This window comes from Callionymus lyra, chromosome 4 (assembly GCF_982586985.1).
Source record: "Callionymus lyra chromosome 4, fCalLyr1.hap1.1, whole genome shotgun sequence".
Lineage (NCBI taxonomy): Eukaryota > Metazoa > Chordata > Actinopteri > Syngnathiformes > Callionymidae > Callionymus > Callionymus lyra.
Genome location: NC_141821.1, coordinates 28,383,386 through 28,404,126, shown reverse-complemented (window position 1 = coordinate 28,404,126; position 20,741 = coordinate 28,383,386). Strand labels below are relative to the sequence as shown.

At 39.1% G+C, this 20,741-nt stretch overlaps 2 protein-coding genes across 5 annotated transcripts; one reads left to right on the top strand and one right to left on the bottom strand.

Moving 5' to 3' along the window:
• Positions 1-1,192: 1,192 nt before the first annotated feature.
• On the bottom strand, positions 1,193-2,221 carry nop10 (NOP10 ribonucleoprotein homolog (yeast)). The gene is made up of 2 exons (XM_087789536.1): positions 2,057-2,221; positions 1,193-1,680 (listed from the first exon to the last, which is right to left on the bottom strand). Exons 1-2 carry the CDS (start codon positions 2,108-2,110, stop codon positions 1,540-1,542), a joined length of 195 nt encoding a protein of 64 aa, XP_087645662.1. The 5' UTR covers positions 2,111-2,221; the 3' UTR covers positions 1,193-1,539.
• Positions 2,222-2,903: 682 nt separating this feature from the next.
• On the top strand, positions 2,904-20,735 carry slc12a6 (solute carrier family 12 member 6). Of its 4 annotated transcripts, XM_087789523.1 has the most exons (29): positions 2,904-3,046; positions 5,370-5,799; positions 7,959-8,053; positions 9,420-9,548; positions 10,163-10,309; positions 10,386-10,440; positions 11,393-11,461; positions 11,797-11,927; positions 12,067-12,308; positions 12,378-12,478; positions 12,887-13,069; positions 13,254-13,418; positions 13,715-13,813; positions 13,961-14,018; positions 14,491-14,665; positions 15,330-15,448; positions 15,517-15,615; positions 15,691-15,810; positions 15,912-16,016; positions 16,476-16,644; positions 16,803-16,998; positions 17,058-17,227; positions 17,398-17,529; positions 17,606-17,713; positions 18,153-18,176; positions 18,790-18,858; positions 18,957-19,216; positions 19,272-19,405; positions 19,753-20,735. In XM_087789523.1, the coding sequence occupies exons 2-29, from the start codon at positions 5,568-5,570 to the stop codon at positions 19,842-19,844; spliced, it is 3,678 nt and encodes a 1,225-aa protein (XP_087645649.1). In that variant the 5' UTR covers positions 2,904-3,046; positions 5,370-5,567; the 3' UTR covers positions 19,845-20,735. The 4 variants fall into 4 exon arrangements, with proteins under 4 accessions (XP_087645649.1, XP_087645650.1, XP_087645652.1 ...); XM_087789524.1 differs by lacking the exons at positions 18,153-18,176; positions 18,790-18,858; XM_087789526.1 differs by lacking the exons at positions 11,393-11,461; positions 18,153-18,176; positions 18,790-18,858 and having other exon boundaries at positions 12,890-13,069.
• Positions 20,736-20,741: the final 6 nt, after the last annotated feature.

The window sequence follows — 20,741 nt, the reverse complement described above, 5'->3', positions numbered from 1 at the left end:
GGAGTAAAATTAATTTTGGCAGCTTTTAACTTTAATCTCTTTGTCACTACCCGAAGTTAGTGTGTGCAAGAGGAACAGATTGGTTAATTGTGTGCTTTTGACATTATTCTGTTAATCTTTGTATCGTTGTCTTTGATCTGTTTATCTTTAGACTTGGATTATATCATCTTGTTCTCTTATTTCTTTGTTCTGGTTATTTTATGAATAATTGCTGTTTGTGTCTGATTGGGGGAAAAAACAATTTCCCAAAGGAGACCTCCTGAGGGATCAACAAAGTTCTACCTATTTTCTTTTTGGTTAAATACAACGGACCAACATCTTAATGCTCCAGTAGAATTCTCATTTCCCAGATCTTTAAAACTCTGCATTGACTGTTGGTTTCTTTCAGGATCAATTATTCTTACTTTCAGAGCTATTCATGGTCAGTCTCCTCCTTACATCAGAGATCTAATCCAGACTTACACCTCAGCTCAGGCTCTGAGGTCTGTGGATCAGAATCTGCTGATGGTTCCATCACACGGTTCAGGACCAGAGGAGAGAAATCCTTTCAGGCAGTTGCTCCTAACCCTCTGCATTGGATGGAGTCCAGCTCCTTCAAGGAGCATCTTAAGACATTTTTATTTGTGCAGTCTTTTTCTTAATTTTCTTGTGGCTGCCATGTTTGTCACTGTTGTCGTCTTGACCTTTTAAAGCATGTATTTTAACTGTGTCTTGTTTAAACGCCTTGTGACCCTGGTTTGAGAAAGGCACTTTACACATTACTTAACTTGTGAACAAGACCCAAGGATTAAACTCCACCAGGACATACAAATCTTTCGGAATTAGGACCATGATCTTAGATTAAAAATAATTCTAAACCCAGCTAGAGCATTCTCTCTTTATGTTCTTGTTCTTATTTTGATTTATTTTCTATAAAAAATTGCTGTATTTATTGGCTATTGGAAAAAAAACAATTTCCCAAAGGAGACCTCCTGAGGGATCAATAAAGTTTTACCTTTCCTTATTTCCAGTAAAACCATTTACTGCAAAGTATACTTCACTAGAAGGTATATTATGAGACAGCAGTTCTTAACAAGGTATACCGACTGGTTGGATTTTGAAAATAGAAAAAAGCAAAGATTTAAGTGACTAGTGCAATTTTGGATGTTTGAGTTCCATTGGGCAAGAGGAAACAAGAATAAGTCAAACTTGATTTTTTTTTGTAAATGTTCAAAAACAATTTACTGTCAAAATGTAAAAATTAAATGACATTTTGTTGGACTTTATACACTCCAGCACACAGCATAATGACAACTAAAAAACAGGAAGTACTACAAAGAATGAATGACCGGTTCATTTATCTTTAAAAACAAAAGTTTGGTTTAACCATTTGTATTCCTGGTTGACATTCTGAAGATATCCCAGACAAGCAAATGTCCCCGATCAGTTTGGATTTCTGATCCAACAAAACAAATGTATCATTCCGATGTTTCTTCAGCTCTAGGATGGTGTGCGTTACTTGAAGCCATCTCCAGGTGTCATCCATACACTCATCCATCCCTACAGAACAGGCCTGGCTTGTTGAGTGAGCAGGATTCCGAATCTTTTCTTCAAAGTCACCCTGTGACGCGAGAACTTGTCATCTGGGGAGAAGCGAGCTGGATGAGCAGAGCTGGTCGGTGTCCCATCAGGACCCAGCTTCTGTTGATGGTAAAATAGTAGTTATTAGTCATTCACAAAAACGTCAATGAAACAACACAACTCAAATGGTGACAAAATGGACCGACAAAGTCAAGGCAATGTTAACGAATATTGTAGAATACATGTACCGTGTAGTGATTATTTATTTGTATTATCTAAAAAGTCGTGCAAAGAAAAACATGTTCATGTTAAGACGACGAGTACACGAGTATTCTTTAATGATGGAAAGTGTTTACAGATTACCTTTACGGTTAAAGAGTCGAACCAATCGACGTTAAAGCAAGTTTATAACAAATCGGCGTTTCTTTTTCGATTCTATTCGGCTGCATGAAGAACATGCTACACTTTAAGGCGACTTTAGCATTTAAAAGGTTACCTTTAGCGTGTAGACGCGGACCCCGGCCTCGTTCAAGTAGTATTGAAGAAACATCGTTAAAAGGTCTGATATTCGGTATCGGGAAACCGGTTGTCGTTTTAGACGAAAAACAGATTATTGTTCCACAACACGTGTGTCCCTACAGCAGAGCAGCGCACACCGGAAGTATGGTTGGTCACGCATGCGCAAATGGGGAGACAGATCGGAGAAAAAATACACGCCCAATCTTTTCTAGAAGAACTTAAGGCTGAAACTAATGATTAGTTTTACTTGGAAAAGCAAATACAATTTAGCAAAGTAAATTATTATAATAATTGCAGTTTTATATTTATTCTTCTCATGTCTACAGATCGACTGAGTCAAATTGCGATAAAACAGTAGATAGTAGCGATTATCCTTCATCACAACATTCTTATACAACTTATACAACTTCTGTATATTTGCATGAAATATGATACATACAAACAAATTCATTCCAAATTTATTAAAGGACTAATTTGCCTTTGTGACAAGAAACAATTATCCCAGAAATGTTTAGAACAAAGACTCCATTGTCGAATAAAGCATTTAAAAAATATATATAATTTAATCGTTTGTTTTTGAATTATTTGTCAACGATTAAAAAAAAAAAGACTCATGTGTAACAAGACGTAGTTCTCTATGTTATGGTATTGAAAGGTTAACCTGTTTTGATAGAACATGTAAAACACGTCTTTCTAAAGATACAATTTAAGTCTAAACTAACACTCTTGCTGTAACCCAGTAGGACAGCAAGGGGGCGGCACCGAGCTCGTACTGAAGGATGATACCAAAGAAGAATATGTTCTGTTCTACGGCGAGAGAGATGGGACATTCCTGACCAGCGCTCTCGCTTGTTAATGTTCGGCCGTGTGGACAAAAAAGTGCCGACACAACTGACAGCCTGACAGCAGATTCACCTCGGATACAGCCGGAACCAGACCAGCGTCCCCGGCAGAACACCGGAGACAGGTCGGTGCTTCTCATGCATACAGTGCGTTGAGTTTTTCCGCCGGTATTTGGTCCCATCTGTGAGATACTCCTGGAAGATTACGCACGGCATGGCTATGTTAGCTTTAGCGAGAGCCTCACCTCATATGTACTTCTTGCCCCTTCGTCCTCAAGTGTTTTATTGTTTTCAAAAAAAACAAACATTGGTGTTAGAGAGTTTAAAGCTGTGAATTATGAGATTTAAAATGTTTTTTTTCTCCGCCCATTGGATTTTGACGAACTGCGCGCCAGTCTGATTTAAACCGGTTTGAAGTGACCGCAGCTACAGCCTGATGCCGCAATGCTTTTGTCACAGCCGCCTCTCTGAGGGCTTTTAGGCTCTTAGGAAATTAGGCTTAAAATTGTTTTCATCTTTTACCTCAGTGCTTAAACCAGAAGTATTATTTAATGGATTTTTGGGGGGTTTTCTCTGATAGAATTGATGTCGATATTACTTGTTTACTTTTTCATTTACATTAAAACGCTTATTTTCTATAGTCATTTGGCATATACTATTAGAATATAATAATAATTTAACATTATTATATGTCATATACTAGTACAAACTGAAAGACTCATTCTTAGTTATTGGTCGTCTATTGTTAGTACAAGTTAATTATTGACGTAACTTAATATATAAGGACGGCGAAAATAATCTCGTAATAACACGTTAATGCCGCAGTATGTTGGGTGGACGACAAGATAACCCTGTTTTAATCCTCTTGAAGTGTAGAATTTTTTCTGCTGTTATGTTTATACTGCCCAATCTGCTTTACTGAAAAAGGAAGGGGTTGAAAATAATTACAGGAAAGTTTGGAAGGTAGATCTCCTGGTTTGTTACAGGCTGTACTTCATAGCCTGCATCAATAACCACGTCTTGTCATGGTGCAAACATGATATTAGACATCATGGATTTTTAATTATAATCAACCCATTTTGTCACAAAAAGAGCTTTGAGTGTAAAAATTGTCTCAATTGTATGTACAAAAAAAAGAAAGAAATGTAAAGCCTGTAAAGGTTTTATCTTTAAACACAGTGTGGTAGTAATGACGTTATTTAAAGTTTGCATTAAGCCATCTGTTCCCTGCAACACCTCATAGAGGTTCTGTGCCTACATTCCAGTTTAACATGCCTTGAATACATGTTCTGTAGCTAAGACACATGACAGGAGTGGCTGTTTGTCTAGAGTCTAGACAAATACCATAATAGGAGAGGCCCCTCCCCCAGGTCTCTTACTGTGACAAACAATCGTAGCACCCCTTTTCTTAAGTGTAAATGTACATCAAAACTCTGGATTGCCTTGAAAGAACATTCGGAGCATTATTCGCAGCACAAAGACATATTGCACAGTAAACATATCATGTTTGTACTTGCAGAGGTATTTAAAAGCCAGCGACTACCAGCAACCACTGGCATTACCGGTTAAAACTACCTTCATTAGCAAATGTAAAACAAACCAAAACAAACTGTTAACTAGACCATCAGGCTTGGTTTACAACACTTTTTCAAAGTTCTATTCTGAGTAAATAATATTTTGAAAAACCTTTTTCTCATTTTTTTTCTCAGAAACTACTGCATATATATTCTACATGGATGATTCTATGTCTTAATCCAACTGTTAGTCAACTGTATTTTTTATCCTTATTGGGTCAGTTTAAATCAAAGCGCTGTGCTATGTGTCTCGATTGATAAACTGACTCCGGTATATAAAAATAAATGTATAAAACAATGTTACAGACGAGGCTGGAGAGGCAGCAAGATGATGCACAGGCTGCTGTAGATCACAATCAACGCCAAAACACTCTGTTCTCGTCCAGCACAGTTTAACAACCAAAACAACACTCCCTTGAACCTAAGAAATTTCACCTCAGATCATATCAAAACACTTCCTGTAACTCAACCAACAACAGTGAGTCTCATGAAACCCCTAACGTTACAATATTTTACTGGGTGAGTGTCCGCATTTCATGTGCAGGTTTTTGAGAGTGTATAATCTGTGTGCAAATGTGGAAAATGTCTATGACAGTTTGGGAAAGGTATATAAAGAGTACAAGGAGGGATTGTAAGGCCCAAACATGTATTTGAGTAGTAAAAAAAAATGAAACCGTTACTATTACGCATCAGTTTTCTAAACCAAACCCCTGCAATAAACAATGGACCACTGTACACAGTTGAACTACATTAGAATCTGTTGCTCTTAAATGAAGAGTTTGGCTGTGATGTGCCAAAATAACTGGGTTAATATGGTGGTTACTTTTACACGACTCCAAACATTTTCTAAAAGCATTTCTGTTTCTGTTTGCAGCTCCACTCATCTTCACTTTACCAGCCATCTGGCTGCCTGCAATTCGCCTCAATGGAGAGGTCCAGAAAAACAAATTGTAGAAGCCATTGTCACCTCAGTGTCACCTGAGAGGTAGTGCAGCTTGGCAAAACCCCTTGGTCTCCGCCCTGACACCCCATCGCCCTGAAAGAATCCTTCACCTAGGCCAAGAGATTCGCCATGACATCAGCGCGGTTCACGGTGACGCCAACAAAGGCAGAGGACCTCCCAGGACTCTCAGACACGTCGCCGGACATCAGCTTCCGTCCGGCTTCTCGCGTTCACTTCGGCTCACATGAGAGTGTCAGTAGAAGTGAGCGCCTCAGCGAAACATCGGGAGGTGCCTCAACCCCGGCTGATTTCGGTGGAGGTTGCGACAGCGTCACGCCAGACCTGAGCCAGACCGACCAAGGTGAGGTAGACCCTGCAACAAGTACACTTGTGTTTTCCATTCTTCTGCCTGCCGTGACTCAGAACTCTCAGGTCATGCATGGACAACCTGGTGCGAGGCTTGTTAATAAAATACCTTCAATCCGGGTTGTTATCCTGACACAAAGTACAAATCCAAAATGCTCCCTTCTTATAAATCTCTTTAACTGAGTGCTTTTACTGAATGCCAAACACAAATGTCTAATGTCACTCAAGCCAGTGTAGAAAAGTGGCTCAATACAGTCTAACTGTACATCGCTGAAGCCATTTATTATCCACCACAGAGGTTATGTTATTATCTACGTTCATCTGTTAGTGTAATAACTGTAAAACGGATGCTTTTCAATGACATATTGACCATTTTAGTGGTGCTGAACAAGCTGCAGCTTAAGCACTTTCTTTCTTGACAATACTCTGTGTTGTGCAGGTGAGTTCTGGAACACTAGTCCCACCTACTGTTCCAAATTGATCTTGCTGCTCACAGCAATATTGGATAATAATAATGGATCTAGGCTACTATCTTGTGTGTGGAATCTGATTCTTTTTAAGTAGTTTCAGATGCACATACCATGGCAATCAACACTCCTTTAGCATTCTTGTGTATTGAGCCATACGAGTTCTGACCAGACATTTCGAATTCTTGTTTTGAAGTTTTATTGTGATTAACTTGTTTTCAACCTCCATCTTGCTAGTATTTTGAATAAATCAAGATTTTTCTGAAAGGGTTAATATTGGTTTACAATGTGATCTCAATCCTGGTTGATGTATTTTTAATTAAAACTAATGTATTAGTTTTTAATAACAATATATTTATGAAATAACTACTTTTGCCATTCATTCGTTTGACTATTCCACCAGTTTCTTGTGTAAGCATTTAATCTAACTAACTGCTTTGGTGAATTATCACATTGTTGGTTTCACTTCTGCTAGCACGGTGGTTCCTCTATTCATATATGTTTCATATAAGTTTTTGATAAAAGTAAAGCTGATTGACTCTTCTTCAGACAGGTAGTTGGATGTAAGTGCATTAGCAGCACTGATCTACTTAAGCATTTATTTAGTAGTTAGAAGGCCTTACAAATTCTTCTAAAAATAGAAGTTCTTCTAATCCGATTGTGTCAAGATCAGGTAGTGTTTGATGACTCAGCACAATCTGGTGAATGACTATGGATTCAGACAGTTTGTTGTCATCTAGTGAAGATGGTGATATATTTCTTTGCTTGTACCTTGTCTGTACACTAAAAAAAAAAAATTGGTTTACAGATTTTTTTATTTGTTGATGTCATGAACTCTGAAGACTTGGACATTAGACTGTAGACGTTGTAGACGATATTGAAGTCATCTCCCTGACACCAGATTGTCTGGATAAACGGGTCTAATCTTGCAGACCTCAGCTGTGTGGTTGAGTGCAAGATCAGTCAACAAACACAAACATGTGGGTGTTGATTTGCTTAAAAAGAAATGACCTCCTATGTGAAAGAAACTGAAACAAACAAAGACCTTTAACAGGTTTTAAAATAAACATAATAAAAAGTGACCCTTCAAAAGCTACCATGTTTGGCTAACACACACACATATACACAAGAAGTTGTGTCTGCAGGATGGGTCGCCATCCACAAGCCACACAAAACTTCACCGAGCAGATTACTTTTCGTTGAACTTTCTACCTTCTTTAACTTTGCTAGTTAAATAGTTGAAGCTTGTGAAACATTTCTAGAACACCAAGTGATGCATGACGAAACAAGTCCAGAGGCTTGAGTTGATAATCACACTGTGACTCTGGGTATTAAAGAAGGAAAAATAGAGTATTTATAGGCATTAAGAGTAGTTCATGCCTTGTATCAGTTCAGAACTTGTAAAAGTTTTCAATAGGTAAAGTATTTTCTTTTCATTTTGTTTATTTTTGTTTTTGCTGCCACTCGGGAAACCACTTTAATGTCTCCTGAGTGGTTCCGTGAGACGATGTTGTTGCTGACTCAGCCTGTAGACTTTGCTGAGGTCTTCTGATCTGAGTTTAAACACGACGGCCTTTGCAACGGAGTCTATGTGCAGGCGTTGTGAATCACTGGATCGATTACGAAACACGTCCCTTAATTTAATTTCTCCTTTGTTCTGATTGTCTCCATTTTTCTGCTCCTCCAGGTGATAACAATTCCAAAATCTCCAGTGTGTACATCAACAACACTCATGGGGTGGATGACGATGACTGCATCGACAGAAACCTGGCCTTATTTGAGGTTTGCGGGGAAATTTGTTCAAACTCAGAAATTGTTGTATATTTAAAAAAAGGAGCATGATGGTGTTAAACCAACAAAAGAATGTGTATTTGAAGTGATATTAAGCTCAGCAGAAGTAATACAAAGCTATATATTAATGAAAAAGCATTTTGTTTGAATTTGACTTTTTAAAATAAATAATGAATCCCTTTTATTCATTTATTTTGGTCCGTCTGCTGTTGTCAAGTCAAGGCTGTGGTTGGTGTGTGTGTGGCTCTAATGTATTTATATTCAACATACTGTATATATAATTATAGCCAAATTTGACATGCATATATATATTGTATGAGATAAAGAAATTTTTTTTTTTTCTCCGACTTAATACCAGACTGTTTGTAGAGATTGAAAAAATCAATATAGTACATATGTAGGTTCAATAGTGACAAAATACACCAAAAGATAAAACGCAGCCATCAAGACGCTGCAGAATGGATTCTTTGTGCTTGGTTCTATTTTTCTATTCCTTATTTTGTGTGCTATCTTATTTCATTCTTTTATTTTGCACTGACACCACAAACATTCCAATGAGGTGTTTACAACACTGGCAATAAAAGTTTCTGATTTGGATTTTGATTCTGAAACCACCAGAGTCATCATCTTTTCTAGACTGTCTCCCTTAAAGAGAGTAGGGTTAGTGAGTCTTGACGCTGTGATTTGAACTGTTAAAGTGGAAGTAAATTCATTCAAATCATTTGTTGGTCCATTGGAGCTGATTTCATCAGTTGTTATAGGGAAGTTTGTTGGTAACGCATTGCGTTACACCCTAATCAGCATTATATTGTCATATCTTTTAGGTTCCTCTTTTGAGTACAAACTATGCAAGAATGGCAAACGCTAAGTAAACTATCAAGGTTTATGGTTGTCCAAAATTCAATGGTAAACATTTTCAGCAATTTCTCTCTTGCTTTCTGAACACAGTCCATGCTAATTCATTAATGTTAACTCCTAACAAGGGGCCAGACCCTTCTTTCATAGCTCGCGTTAATGCTTCTGATGCTCACATGGCCACTAATGGCTCTTTTGATTGAGGAGTTCCAAAGTAAGAGCGAGGATGTAAACTTCCTCAGGGTCCTCATAGGACCCAAAATACCCTTCACACCTTTTAGCAGAAGCCACCACTTTATAACAACCCCCTGTTCATGTTAGGGTTCAGCATATAACAGTTTAATAATGCCAAGAGAAACACAACATTAGAATATTCACTTTAACCTTTAAAAACGACTCCCCATAACTGAGAGTCGCTGGCATGAAATCCTTAATGGTTCTTAATCCTGGTGATGTCCTGTTCCTGTGTCGGTGACCTCATTTACACCTTTCTCTTTTACAGGAGGAGATGGACACCCGACCCAAAGTGTCTCTTCTGCTTAGTCGCCTGGCCAACTATACCAACCTGACGCAGGGGGCGAAGGAACATGAGGAAGCTGAGATCATTGGGGAAAAGAAGAAGACCAGAAAGGTAATACTGTGGGGTCAGGGGTCATCTTGATGAACAAGTATTGCTATTTGAAATGTCCCAGAGAACGGCTACCGGGTCAGTTGATATGTAAAAGGGAAATCAATTTAATCAGAGAGGCTTGTACAGCTAAAATGGTTTCCCTTAAAATATCACTTACACTTGTTGATCGGAAAGTGCTCTCAGCTTTTGTCGTCAACCATTGGAATGGAAGTTCTTCAAATGAACTTTGGCTTTTATCAGTGTGCTGTTTTATTTAATAGCTGCTATAACTAAGGAGACGATCAGAGATATGATAGTAGACGACAAGGTCTAAAGTTGAAATCCACATCACAGGGGAGATTCTAACTTTAGCCGACAAGTATGAAGGGTCATCCATTCCCACTATACAAGTAAGAAGTTAGTAAGTAATTTATATATATATAGCGCTTTTCCAGACCAGGGACACATAGTGTTTAAAAAATCAAAACAATACCCAATAAAATGTATGCTTAAAAGGTCAATATAACACAGAGAACAACACAGGAGTCTATAATGCTTTACCAGAACTATATCAGTCATGATTTAAAGTAACCTGCTTATCAATCTCTTGACCATCTCTTTCTTCTGCCCGCCAGTCGCCACAGATGGGAACCTTCATGGGAGTGTATCTTCCGTGCCTGCAGAATATCTTTGGTGTCATCTTGTTCCTGCGGTTGTCCTGGGTGGTGGGAACAGCTGGAGTGCTGCAGGGCCTGTGCATCGTTTTTATCTGCTGCTGCTGTGTACGTGACGTCAATTGTCACTATTTCAGGTTTTGAGGAGCCATTTAATAACTCTTGAATCTTTGTCAATTCACAGACTCTGCTAACAGCGATATCCATGAGCGCAATCGCCACTAATGGAGTTGTCCCAGGTATTCCTCCCCCTGCTCATCCTTTGAGCTCTTATTTAGACAGAATAATAAACATTTGGGTAGTTTGTTAAATTCACAGAGTATATCAAAGATTTATTATATCACAACACAAGTATTAACTTAACTTTTTTTTTTATCTTCAAATCAACTCGAGATTCAAAATTGTGTTCTCTTTCATACACACTCCTTGGATGTCTAACTCGATCTACGCACTGTTGCTTAAGGTTTTCTTTATTTATGTTGGAACCTGGAAATAAAAGTAATATTTGTGCTTCGGTTGCATACACTTAATTGTTTTAATTGTTATAGTTGCCATTTATTAAACCAAAAAGTCTTTCTATCTAATGTTACTGTCTTATTATCTCTTTTTCCTGTTTCTCCCTCCGTCTTTCTTTTCCTCTGTCTTTATACATTTAAAACTCAGGATATTTATCCACCATTGACTGAACCTTTGCACTGAGGAAAATATCCTAAGTAGTGTGATATTTGAAGCATGTTAAAAAAAGTAGGTATTGTTCATTAACATAGATATTTTTCAAACATTTTTAGCAGGAGAAATTTCATTCCACTATCTCTCTCTTCCCAAACTGCTTTGAGTTGGCATTTTTCACCATCTCCTCTCAGATGGTTGTTGATGCTGTTTTTGTCCAGATGTTTCTCTTCTAGTTATTCAAGTATTGACAAACAAATCCTGACTCCTTACTCAAGTCCTGCAGACCTGTGTTGATCATAAGACATTAGAAAAACAAAAAGAAAATTGTGTTCTTTGTGTCATTTGTGTTCAGTTTTGCACAAATACTATTATGACCTACATTTGGTCTGTACTTCAGTTGTCAGTGGCTTCCATTTGCCTCTAAATAAGGTTATATAAACATCTTCCCATCAGTCAGCAGTGAAGTGTATGTCAGTTTAAAAAATGTCAAATATTTGACTCTTTTTCTCACACCTGTAGGTCAGCAAGAAATTGGAGTTTTGCCAAAATATATGTCAGATACTCTACAGTCAGAAGGAAGCGCATCAGGTGGTAAAACTCCAGTGAGGAATAGATAAAGTAAACCTTTCAGATAGTGTTGAACTTTAAGACTTTCTGTCCCTGATGTCTAGAATATTATGCTTATTTTATGTAAGCATGTATTGACTTTTCATCAGCTGTCCCCTTTCTTTCTGTCTGCCCCTCGTAACACCATTATATGACTAACCATTCATCCTTTTCTCTCGTCCTGCTACCTCATATCCCATCTTCTCCTTTTCAAATATCTTTTCCTCCATTCTTCTCTTACTTGTCAATCTTCTCGACAAACTGCCGACCTTTCCTTTTTCTACCCTGGCTCTTTCCTCTTCTTCTCCCTTCTTCAGCTGGAGGATCGTACTTCATGATCAGTCGATCTTTGGGTCCGGAGTTTGGCGGTGCAGTCGGGCTGTGCTTTTACCTGGGCACAACCTTTGCTGGATCGATGTACATCCTTGGAGCCATTGAGATCTTTCTGGTGGGTTCATTTTATATATATTTTATACTATATTGAAAGGGTTGATTTAATTTTACTCGGTATGTCAAAGCATCATTTTCCTAAGGCATCCTGTTTATTCCCATTTTCATCACACCCTCTTCTGTTCATCTCTGCTCAGATGTACATTGTACCAGAAGCTCGCATCTTCCCGTTTAAAGGACTAGAAGGGGAGGGGGCAGCCATGTTGAACAACATGCGGGTCTATGGCTCCCTTTGTCTGCTCCTGATGTCCTTACTGGTCTATGTCGGTGTGAAGTATGTCAACAAACTAGCTTCTGTCTTCTTGGCCTGCGTTATCATCTCCATCATTTCCATCTATGTGGGAGCAGTTGTCTCTGCCTTTCATCCGCCAAACTTCCAGTAAGTATGCCTCCGACTGTGTCAAACGAGAAACTAAAACATTGTTGAACTAATGCGTCACTGTTGCAGGGTGTGTATGCTTGGGAACCGAACCATCAATGCCCATTACCTCGAGGCCAATGAGTGCTCCAAGACTAGGAAGGAGGACTTCAACTCTACGATTACTGCTGGTGAGTAAATATTTTGCTCAAAAAGTTTAGCTTTTCAGTTCTCACACTGCGTCGACATACGAACTCTTGTGGACATTGTGGGAATTACAACAACATTCTTGTCAAAGCTGTATTATTTGATCTTTATTGTTTTGTAAATATCTCTTGAAACTATGCCAAATGAACTGCCTCTGGTTTAAGAGTCTCGAACAAGATTGGTCATTGGCTCTTTGCGCAATTTGCATTTTTCAAGCGTGACACAAGCATCAAAATTTCTATCTTTAGTTTTAAGTAATATTTATTATTTTCTATATACAGTTGTTTAAATAACTTTCATCGGGAAATGGTTAACAATAGTTCTTATACTAGTGGATAATAAAACACTTTAATGGCTTAAAAGAAAGATTTAAAACCTCTTGTTTCTTTCAGAAGATAACATCACTGTTCCGTCGGCTCTTGACCCAGAGATGTCTTTTGGTTTGGGGACAACACCCATATGGAGCCGCTTTTGCCAGAGCTCACTACTCAATGCTTCATGTGATGAATACTTCAGTTCCAACAACTTTTCCAACATTCAAGGCATCCCCGGTCTTGCCAGCGGGATTATATCAGGTAATGACCAGATCAAGTGTTAAAACAATGGAATAGAAAATGTCGCATCATTTTATGAAAGCTACAACTAGATAATGCTTTATTAGTAACAATAAAAACAATAAATGTTTGTTTTTGTTTAGATTATCCAGTTCTGATTATTGTAGACATTTGTCTGACAAATATTGATGCAACTTCTACTCAGAAAACTTGTGGAGCGCCTACCTCAGCAAGGGAGACGTCGTAGAGAAGGTTTCCGTGATCTCGTCTCCAAATGCTCCCGCTGCTTCTACTCAGCAGCCATACGTGTTCGCTGACATCACTACCTCCTTCACGCTGCTTGTCGGCATCTTCTTCCCTTCGGTCACTGGTAAAACACACTTATGGTTTTAACTTAAGTAGATATCCCTTTTGCACATATTGTACTATATTGAGTAGCTCTGGTACTCCTATATACTTTTTTTTTACTTTTGATGATTTTTACTTGTTGTAGGTATTTCGGATACTCCTAAAAAATGTAATTTCAGTTACAGTTTGGTAGTTACTATTTTAATTATAGCTGTCTTATCTATTTTTTTCAAGTCCAGGCTAAAATTTAAATCTATTTATAAGTAAGTAAAATCCTGATGTTTTTACCTGAAATCATGTTTGGCTCTTGTTTTTTAGGAATTATGGCTGGCTCGAACCGATCAGGTGATTTGAAAGATGCACAACGATCGATCCCCATTGGCACAATTCTCGCCATTCTTACCACATCTGTTGTCTGTATCCTTTACAATCCTGTTGCCTCTGGAATCGCAACGATCATGCCTTCTGTTACTTCTGATGCTTAAGATGGGAACGAAGTTAATCCAAACATTTGTTCATATATTCACTTGAGCTTTGTTCCATTTTCCTGAATGTTCTTTCCAGATCTTAGCTGTGTGGTTCTGTTTGGGTGCTGCATTGATGGAGTTGTCCTCAGAGATAAGTTAGTGTTTTTATTGTCTTTGATTAATAAATTGTGAGTTTAAAGTGAAGAAGTCATAAAAATGTTTATTGCAGACTCCGAATATAAATTGGAAACCTAAACACGGACATTTACTGATTCATGGAAGAAGCTTTCTTTAATGGCAATACATTTAAAATGGGGGAAATCTGCACATTTTCAAGCAGACGCCTTTTTCAATACATGTATATTCTGTTACTATCCCTTTTATCTACACTGGCTTTTAACTCAAGCATTGTGCTGTAATCAGAGCAACCCGTGTCTAGTCTAGTTTTGAGAGATTCCTCCCTTTAGATTAATGTGCGATTGCTTCACATTAACAGACATTGGACAAACGTAGGAAAAGATTCTCATCCTATACTGTAACAGGCCTTGCAAATCGTAAACCTTGTAAATCTTCTTATTGCTTACATTGTTAAACGACATACTTTTGACCAGCCATTTCTCTGTGCAGATTTGGGGACTCAGTTAAGGGGAATCTGGTTGTTGGTACCCTGGCCTGGCCGACTCCCTGGGTCATTGTCATCGGATCTTTCTTTTCAACTTGTGGTGCTGGACTTCAGTCTCTGACGGGTGCCCCGCGACTCCTGCAAGCAATTGCAAAGGACCACGTCATCCCATTTCTCAGGGTACGAAACTGTTTGATTAGTCTTGTTAGAGATTTACTCGTACAGCATGTTTTACCTGAATGTATGAATTTAAAGCGTCAATACCGAACATTTTGACATTCTTGTTTTTTTTAAATATTTTCTATCATAGTTGATTTAATAACATCATTTAAAAAATGTTCTTCACTAAACTGCTTTGCCTTGACCACCAAACTGCTTTGAAACAGTGGGTCGGACGCTGTTTTCATATAAAGTACTGAGAGACTTTTTCAACTTACTGGGAAGAAAAGAACAAAAATGACAACCAGATCTTGTTTAGTAAATAAAAACGGGACATTGCAGTTGCACTGTCCTGGAAAACAATATTTTCAAACTTATATTTTGGGGCTTTAATACATGGTCCGTTACTTTTCAATTATTAGAGGTAAGGATGTAAGGTCATTGAACAAGTTGAAAATGTTGTGGTATTTATAGTTGCATGTTGTAATGATAATCCAAGAAATTTAATTAGAGTCCATATCACAGTGAATAGTGTCTGTAGAAATTATTCTATTTAAGATTTGTTTTGGACATGAAACGTCCAAAAAAATGGAAAAATAGTTCTTAATTATGATGTTTTCAACATTTTTAATTTTGTTAAAGTGTGTCCAGTCTGGAATTCAAATATCCTTCTGGTGTTTGGCAGGTTTTTGGACACGGAAAGCCTAACGGGGAGCCCACCTGGGCCTTGTTGCTAACAGCTTTAATAGCTGAGCTGGGAATCCTCATCGCCTCTCTGGATCAAGTGGCTCCAATCTTGACCATGTAGGACATCTTGATGAACCTCAGCGTAGCTTCTTGAGCATCAGTTCTCATAGTATTGTTCTCTACAGGTTCTTCTTGATGTGCTATTTGTTTGTCAACCTTGCCTGTGCGCTGCAGACCCTTCTGAGGACGCCCAACTGGAGACCACGATTTTCCTACTACCACTGGTAATGGCACGCTCGCACCACACAGATGGTGCACACGCCAACAAACACTGATCGACCCTTTTTTCCTCTATTAAGGACTTTGTCATTTTTGGGGATGATCATCTGCCTGGCACTTATGTTCATCTCCTCATGGTACTACGCTATTGTTGCCATGGTGATCGCAGGCATGATCTACAAGTATATAGAGTACCACGGGTATGTTTTTATGAATATATATTTATGATTTACACACATGCATCATGCATTCGTGTGTTGCGGTTACGAGTGCGATTGTCTTCATACCTTCGTGTGTTTAGTGCCGAGAAAGAGTGGGGAGATGGGATCCGTGGACTCTCGCTCAGTGCTGCACGTTATGCTCTGATGCGGCTGGAAGAGGGACCACCACACACCAAAAACTGGAGGTTTGTTAAACCTTTCTTTTTTCTTTAATTACACACTTCCTGTTGTCCCACTTGCTTGTAAAATACTGAGCAAGAAATCATTAATATTTCTAATCTGATGTTTATATATGCATATAATATTTAAGAATGAGATTTCATCTAGATTTCAAGGTTTTATGAGGCTGTCAGTCAAACATAATGTTGCTTGGATTAACCTTTGTGCGTCCTCTGGGTCAAGGTGACCTGAAAGCCCTAAAACAAATGAGTTTGAGGTATCCCTTGTGTTGTCTCTTGCTCAAGGTGAACAACCTCCACCACTGCATATGTATTTCTGGAATCCGGTGAGGTCGTTCACCTTGACCCTTAAAGGTTAAGGACAGTGTTGAGGTCCATCTTTTAATCCTAGGCGTCAATGAAAGATGCCGTACCACAATGCTTGACATTCAGAGGTTAGCTGCTCACAACACGTTGTCCCTCCAGGCCACAGCTCCTCGTTCTACTGAAGCTGGATGAAGACGCCCACGTAAAATCTCCTCGCCTGTTGACCTTCGCCAGCCAGCTGAAGGCGGGAAAGGGTCTGACAATTGTTGGCACTGTTGTGTCGGGCAACTTTCTTCAAGGCTACGGAGAGTCTCTTGCTGCTGAACAGGTGTGTGAATGTTTATCTGGAGGAAGAGCATCTGCTTTTTCAAATTTCAAATTAAAACAAATATTGAGCAACATGCTATTAAATGAATGATGAATATTTAATTAACTTTTTAACCTTCTGTTGAACAAGAATGATTTTATTGTGCTAAACTATTTTAGACTCTCAAGCACCTGATGGATAAGGAACGTGTGAAAGGCTTCTGTCAGTGCATCATTGCACAGAAAGCAAGGGAAGGCATCAGCCACATGATCCAGTCCAGTGGTCTGGGTGGAATGAAACCCAACACTGTGGTTATGGGATGGCCACATGCCTGGAGGCAGACCGAAGATCCACAGTCCTGGAAGACTTTCATCAGTGAGTCGGATGGTCTCATCCACTTGATCAAAACCCTAATAACACTCATCTCCCCTCAGACACCGTGCGAGTGACGACAGCAGCTCACCTTGCCCTGCTCGTGCCCAAAAACATCTCTCTGTTCCCCAGCAACAACGAGCCCTACACTGATGGTTACATTGATGTCTGGTGGATCGTACATGATGGAGGGATGCTGATGTTGCTGCCCTTCCTGCTGCGTCAGCACAAGGTAGAAGACAATGTTCCAGGTTGAGGAAAAGGTTAAAACTTCATCAAGAGCTGAAATTATTTCACTTGTCACTGCTTTTCTCTTGGTGTTCTTTGGTTTATTCTTACTGGTCGCACTGGTCACACCTGCAACAGCTTCTCTCTAAACATAATCCGTTGTGTTGTCTCTAGGTCTGGCGAAAGTGTGAGATGCGAATCTTTACTGTTGCCCAGATGGAGGATAATTCCATCCAGATGAAGAAAGATCTGGCCACGTTCCTGTATCATCTTCGCATTCAAGCAGATGTCGAAGTGGTCGAGATGGTAACTTGGACATCCTGAAATACATCTGCAGCTTTTTGGTTTCTCAATTTGTGAAGACATTTCTTCCTTTTCACAGCACGATAGTGACATCAGTGCATACACGTATGAGCGGACCTTGATGATGGAGCAGAGGTCTCAGATGCTGAGACAAATGAGATTGTCCAAATCTGACCGCGAGAAAGAGGTTAGTACAAATGACTAATATAGACACGCCACAGTTTTACATCAACATCTGCGATTTTGATCTGGTCGCTCCGGGAGTTTATATAGGCTTTCGTCTTTAACTAAGTAAACTAAATAAAATAAAACATTTTGAGTTAGGATTGTGAGGACACAATGGGGAAAATTATGAAAGGTTGTTTTTATCCTGATAAAACGTTCAATACAAACCTAACTGTATCCACTGATGACCTGCCTTACTGGTCATTTTGGGAAGCATTGGAACATGATTAAAAATGGTCTTTTTGTGTCTTTAATGCACATGTTGAGTTCAATTTGTGCTTATTATTTTAATTATTGAAACATTTCAAACTAGAATATGAAATACTTTCTGGTAAATATGTCTTGGTGCTTTTTGTTGACATTGTGGATGTTTCTACTCTCGAATTCTCTGGATTTGCCAGAGGGATCGTTGGAGTTTTGATGATGTGAGTTTAATGTCAAGTGCATCAGTGTCGAACTCAATCACACAAGGGGCCAAAATGGTCAAAGTCGTGGGCCGAACTAAATTTCTACACACTAGGAAGTCTGTAGAAGGCCAGGTCTTCAACATGGTTTATGTTTATTCAACAATACCATCAAATTCATTTGCTTCAACATCAGCTTTACTCTTGTTGGAAACCTTGGTATAATTGTTGACAAACATAATCTCTGTTCCTTAACTTATCTTAAACATGGCTTCTAAATAGGTCACCATATCAACATGAACATTATTCTCTTTGAGCCAAACATCTGGCGGGCCACATAAAATGACTACAAGGACCAGATTTGACCCCCTGGCCATGAGTTTGACACTGTGATATAGTTTATAGCAAACTTTGAATTAGACGTACTTGAATTGTGAAGATGATTCCCCACTAGGGCAGTGATACGTCCAGTGAATTCTAAGTAGTTTTGTTAAGTAGATTTTTAACCCGACCGTCACCCTCACTGTGTTTGGGTTATTAGTATTGAATCCCATCTAGTCCCCTGGCAGTGCCTTTACTACCCTAACTGCACATCCTTGTGCCCGTCGGTTAGATGACCATTAGTCGTCTGTAGGTGTATCTTTCTCCCAGGTACAGAAGGTCTCACTTCAGCTCCACCGACACCTACAAAGGATACAGACAGGTACAAATAGGTGGCCTAGCAAGAGTATGTGGTTCATATAAGGGAGATGGAATATGGAGTTTTTGTCAAGATCTAAAGTTAAAATTTTGAACATTCAGGCTCAGCTAGTGAAAGACCGTAACTCCATGCTACACCTGACGAGCATTGGTTCCGATGACGAGGATGAGGCCGACGCACCAGAGCGTGATGGAGGTGCGAGCGGAGGAGGAGGAGGAGGAGGAGGAGGAGGAGGCGGCATCTCTGAGCACCACCGCCGTGTTCAGATGACCTGGACCAAAGAGAAGACCTCGCAGTATCGAGCCACACACGCTGACATGTCTGCTCCGGACGACGTGCGGAACATCTTGAGCATCAGCCTGTATGTCCGACTGAAATATGACGCCACGTCACGACACTAACGCTTGTTTGTTCAGGAACCAATCCAATGTCAGACGGATGCATACGGCTGTCCGGCTCAACGAGGTGATCGTCAACAAGTCCCATGATGCCAAGCTGGTCCTTTTAAACATGCCAGGACCCCCACGCAACTCAGAAGGAGATGAAAACTGTATCCTTTCACTCGTACACTTCATGAGTTACACACTCAGGAAGTATGCTTTGTCATTTACTTGCCCTATATTAAGCAATATTCTACAACTCTATGTAAGCCATTAATACCTTCTGATTGATGCTAAGAAAGTTAGTTTTGAAAGAACTTTTCCAGTACAAATTCAGGAATTTAATCAAGTGGGTTTAATTTAAACATATTTGTGGTTTACATATTTATTTGACCATATTTTACTTGAATTTACTTAAGTATACGTATTTTTTCTCAAGTTTATTTATAGTTGAAAGCCAAAGTTTTCCCAAACATAACCAAGCTTATTTTCAGGTTTCCTTAACTTAGCATGCTAGATATGGAGTTTCTTGAGGTTCTAACAGAAGGGCTGGAGCGGGTTCTGTTGGTCAGAGGGGGAGGAAGTGAAGTCATCACTATTTACTCCTGATTGGATTACCAAGCCAGCCTGCGAGGCCCGAAGGCTCCTGATCGTGTCACCACAAACATAAATGTCGCAGCACTGTCGTCACCCTCACACTGCTATGTAGTCAAGACACCACTTGCTTCTAATGACACAACCACCGAAACAGTTCTGTAACCTGTGTGTCTGTGAGACGGCCATTAACAGTAGAAGATTGATCTGTTGAGGGAACCAGTATTTCAACGAGCAAGTGCGTTTCCAAACCAAACCTCTGACTATTGAGCCTGTGAGAGCAAATACAGAGAAGTTGATACTCTGATCAGACTCAGGGTTACTTTTTGTATATAGTGAAATGCTGATAGCGGGTGTAAGGGTCTTAAGCGAAGCCTGGATCTCAAGATATGTTTTTCTTTTCTCTTTTTTACCTTTTACGTAATCTTTTGACGTGAAGTGGACATGTCAAACAAAAGTGGTCCTCCAGTGTCAATCCACACAATAATTTCTTGTCGTCAGATCTGTACTTTTGTCTCACCATGGTAGTATCGCATGTGTAAATGGGACTGTTTTGATGTTTCCACCAACCTGGCTTCTCTGTGCAACTTCTGAAAACATGCATCGCTGCATTTAAAAACTCATGTTTTGTACATACACTTGTTTTTGTGTGTACGGGTGACGAATGAACGATTGTTGCTGACAAAAGGAGTTTTTCAATTCCAGCATTTGTTCTTTTTTTATATACTGTTACTGTGCAGGGATTCTTTTGGTCATTGTTGTTTCTTCGAAGATTTTTGTTTGCCTGTACATAAAAGATTTAAACGATCCCAAGTTTTATCATTTTTATTACATTAATATAAAAAACAAAGCTTAAAACTCTGCCTGTAAAAAAAAAACGGGAATAAAAATTAAGTTTAAAAAAAATACTGG